We start from the raw sequence: 4,195 nt of genomic DNA, 5'->3' as shown, positions 1-4,195 counted from the left end.
TATATATATATATATATATATTTATATAAAATTTATTTTTCTTTTTAATTATGGCGATTTATAGTTATAATGAGGAAGAAAAATTATAGGGTAGACGTGGATCTACAAGAGAGCTATATATTTTTTCTATTAGAGCTGTAATATCTTTAGTTGTAAATAAACTTGTGGCTCTTTTGTTGAAAAAAAAAAACCTAATAAATTAAGAATGTTTATAAACTTCTATTCCGATATCGAATTTAGAGAGTGTTTGGTAGCACCTTTGAATATGATTTTAGCATCGGATTTATTAAATCCAACCAAACATAAAAATGCAAGAATTCTATGGATTGACGAATTTAAAGGCCAAAATTTTATCTTTGATTCAGCTAAAAAATGGATTTACTAAATCCACAGGAAGAGTAAATTTAATTGATTTATGATTTTCGGATTTACTAAATCCTACTTGCAGCCAGACGCCCCATTAGAGTTAATGGTTGTAACACAAACTCCGTACAGATCAATATTTCCAATTTGGTAATTCCAAACTCTCAAGCCAACTCGTGATACATGGCACGAGAGGCTACGCCAAATAAAATAAGTGAAACAATCGAAGGAATGAAATACCATATGCAAACTTGAATCCAACATTCACATATCATTGATCTGGTTCATTTCATCCACCCTAATTAACAACTACATAAAATATGCATGACAAGCACAAATAAAACACATACCTTCAACTATCTCAGGGACTTTGACATTCTAAATTGGTTAATTGGACATCCAAGAATCCAATAAAATTGCAGGAGCTAAACAAATTGCAAATTTCTTTTGTTCATATGTGATTAAAGTCTTTGCTTCTTTCAGATTACTAGATCGTTGCCCCATGTAGATCCCCCTCAAATTAAAATTTTAGTTGGTTTTCAATTATGTAGTAGAATATGCACACATAAATACCAGCAGGGAAGATGAACCAGAGTTACATATAAATAGGTGGCACTGCTCCAAGCCCATAGAAATTCAGCCCATTCCCAAAAATCGCCAATGTTAATGCTCTCAAATCCATGAAGAAATGCTTTCAATATCGCCAGTGAAGCTGGAGGGAATGCCACCACTGCAAGCAATATGTTCAAAAATTTGAGCAACACACTTAGAAACAAAGATGCCTGCATTGGTTTCTTCAGAGGCCGGACCATAAGGCATAGTGGAACAAGAAGCATAGATCCAACCTGAGCAGTTGCGAAATTAATGATTGACATGAGACTTAGGCCAATTGACGCAGCAGCAATCATTACCGATTTCAGAACTTCCCATCGGTGAACTTCGCCGAACAAATTTGTGAAACGAGTAAGCGGGTAGAGTAATAAAAGAGAGGAAAGAGACCAGGTAAGCATTCTCTTTGTTGAGTCAGTGCGGGGTATTTGGGAGATGAAGTATGGAAGTGAGGAGATGATGAGGGCCCATAGGTGAACAAGGAAGACCAATTTTGCTGAATGTAGCCAGTTCCATGATCCAGATGGCTTGGAATTAGTTGGCTTCGTGTTGGATGTGGTAGTTGAAGGTTTTGTGCTTGCTGTACTGGAAAAGAGAGCAGCAACCACTATGGGAAGAGGAGCTACAAACAGTGCGAAGGCAATCATGTAGACTCCAACAGAGACAAATTTATTAGGAGCTGTTAGGAAGTATAGAAAAAAAGATTGGTGGAATTTCTCGAGGAGGTTATTCACTGACCGAACGACTCCTTCAACCAACCTGCATCATTTTTTTCCGGTAAGTTTCAAAGAGATGAAGAGTTGTGTAAAGAGTTGCCGCGTGGCAATAGAAATAAAATGACGAGTAGGATATACCATGGAAGAGCATGAGGTCATGCAACTAAGAAAAAACATTAAGAAGAAGAAGAAGAAGCAAGAATCACGTTTACACAAGGAAATAGATGATACCATAAAAAATAAAGTAGTGCAACTAATTTACCATGTCCATGATAATAAGTATCTGAATATTATAATAGTTATGAAATATATAGATATTTAAGCATAAGTATGTTACATGAATGTAAAGGTTACAAGTTATCCCATTGTGGAGAAAAATAATAATGAGCTATAAGGCACTCAGATGTGCAAGCTCCGATTGTGTTTGAGCAAACAGTGCAAAAAAAAACTAGGCATGCGGGCTTACACTCGAGGACAAAGTCCACGTGCACAAAAATATCTCAAGTCAGGAAAACATAATGTTAAACTCCCCAAATAAATTCACATATTAAATGAATTTTTTTATTATCCTGCACTGCATTAACATATACGTGTGCATGGCTGAACAATACAGCATAATACTACTTAGCAAGTTCTGGAATACCATTTCCACGAAAGGCCAAAGCGATGTTGAAATGTATGACCCATGGATACCCAAAAATTCCCAAGGTGACATGAATGCAGACAAAAAGCCATGTGCATGAAAAGTCATGCACAAGTAGAGAGATGGTTAAAAAAAATTATTATTTTAAAAAGAATACTTGCACATTGCATGAGGGTGCATGCACATTTGCACGCACACATGAGAGAAACAGAGCAAAAATTGATCCAACAAATTTACAGGGTTGGGCATATGCTTGCAACCGAATGCCAAGAAAGTTTTAACCTGATATGAATTCTATATACACTGCTGTGTAATAATATATATATATATATATACAATTCCTGTTCCACTATACTATAAAAATGAAGGAAAAAATGTTTCACCATTTTTTGTGGCATGGTAAGGAAGCTAATATCTACTGGACCACTTGGAAAAAAGTTTGCAAACCTGTTAATCAGGGTGGTTTGGGTTTCAGATCTCTCAATGAGTTTATGGACATTAATTTCATTAAGCTGTGGATGAAATTCAGGAAAGCAGTTTCTTTATGGGCCAAATTTATGTCTGCTAACACCCTTGGGAAATTTCTACTAAACTTACTGTTTCCATCACTTGGAAGGAGATGCTTAAGCATAGAGCTAAGGCAGAAACTTTGTTTAACTGGGAGATTGGGGATGGAAATCTATGCTTTTGGTATGATGATTGGACCCATGAGGGATCTTTGGCTAATTTGTATGGTGGTCCTTGGAATATTAATGTGAAAGTTGCTGATTTTTGGCACAAAGACACTGGCCATATGTCAGCCCTTTTTCAGGTCCTGGATGTTGCTGATGCCCATTCCATTGCCAAAATTCCTATTGGAGTTAATAATTACTGATTCTTTAGTTATCAAAAAATTCCTTAACCGCTCTACATCTAAAATCATTTACTCTTCCTTGAATGGTCATATTTCTGGCATCTATGTTAAATGGTTGTGGAATTCCTTTCAGAAACCTTCCATTTCTCAGTTCAATTGAAGATTAAGATACAAACTGATACCTACTGATGACATCCTTAAGTAAAAAGGCATTAGATTATCTTCTAAATGTCAGTTGTGTTAGGTGGAGGAAGAATCTATTGAGCACTTATTCTTTTCTTGCAAAATTGCCTAGGGTATTTGGATCAAAGTTGCTAATCTGTTTGATCTCTATTTTCCTGCTGGGGTTTTCAGAACTTGATTATGGCTGTACAATTATGATCTAAATTGGCTGATCCTATATTTGGTTCCCTTCCATGTATTATTTGCTGGTTCTTATGGGCTGCTGTTGACCTCATGTTTGGTGAGGTCTAGTCCTCCTCTTCGGATTTAGGATCTAGCCTTAGGGATCTCCCTTTGACTATCTTAGAACCTTAAAAATGGGACCCGCCTCGTTTTAAAAATTCAACCCACTTCTGTACTCTGTTGTAGTTTCGGGTGTGTGGTATCAACTTCTAGCACTTAGAAGGATGAAACCAACATGAGGAAACCCAAAAGGGATTCCTATAGGACCTTTTAAGCCTTAGGGTGGCCTTCTGCACAATTCGCACTCCCGCGCGCACAAACTTCGCAATTCGGAGAGTCGACACGTCTGATCGCCACAATTCACATCGCTTGCACTGTTACCTGTCGAAGACTCAAATAAACCTTTTGAAATGTTTGATAGCGGGTCGAAATTTTGTGAAATTTGAATTTTGACTTGTTTTTGACCTGATTGTCGACGACGTTGTCCGAGCGACCACGGATGACAAAACAAACCGCGCCGATGCGTCCGGAATGTCAAAATTACCTAGGGAGGACACCCATTTTGCTTGGCCACCGGCACATATAAATTGCATGGAATTTAATATC

General features: G+C 37.1%; 1 protein-coding gene across 2 annotated transcripts in view; it reads right to left on the bottom strand.

Annotated features, from left to right (window-relative positions):
* Nucleotides 1-611: 611 nt before the first annotated feature.
* The window catches only part of LOC110018336 (glycosylphosphatidylinositol anchor attachment 1 protein), a 34,451-nt gene continuing 30,867 nt past the window's right edge, over nucleotides 612-4,195 (bottom strand). For both annotated transcript variants that reach the window (XM_020715615.1, XM_020715616.1), the window contains one exon: nucleotides 612-1,731. In XM_020715615.1, the coding sequence (XP_020571274.1) occupies nucleotides 903-1,731 (829 nt within the window). In that variant the 3' untranslated portion in view covers nucleotides 612-902. The remainder of the gene's footprint in view (nucleotides 1,732-4,195) is intronic.

The sequence above is a fragment of the Phalaenopsis equestris genome, unplaced genomic scaffold (genome assembly GCF_001263595.1).
Source record: "Phalaenopsis equestris unplaced genomic scaffold, ASM126359v1 Scaffold000012, whole genome shotgun sequence".
Lineage (NCBI taxonomy): Eukaryota > Viridiplantae > Streptophyta > Magnoliopsida > Asparagales > Orchidaceae > Phalaenopsis > Phalaenopsis equestris.
Note: the sequence above shows the minus strand (reverse complement) of the source record. Positions and strands in the feature narration are given on the sequence as shown.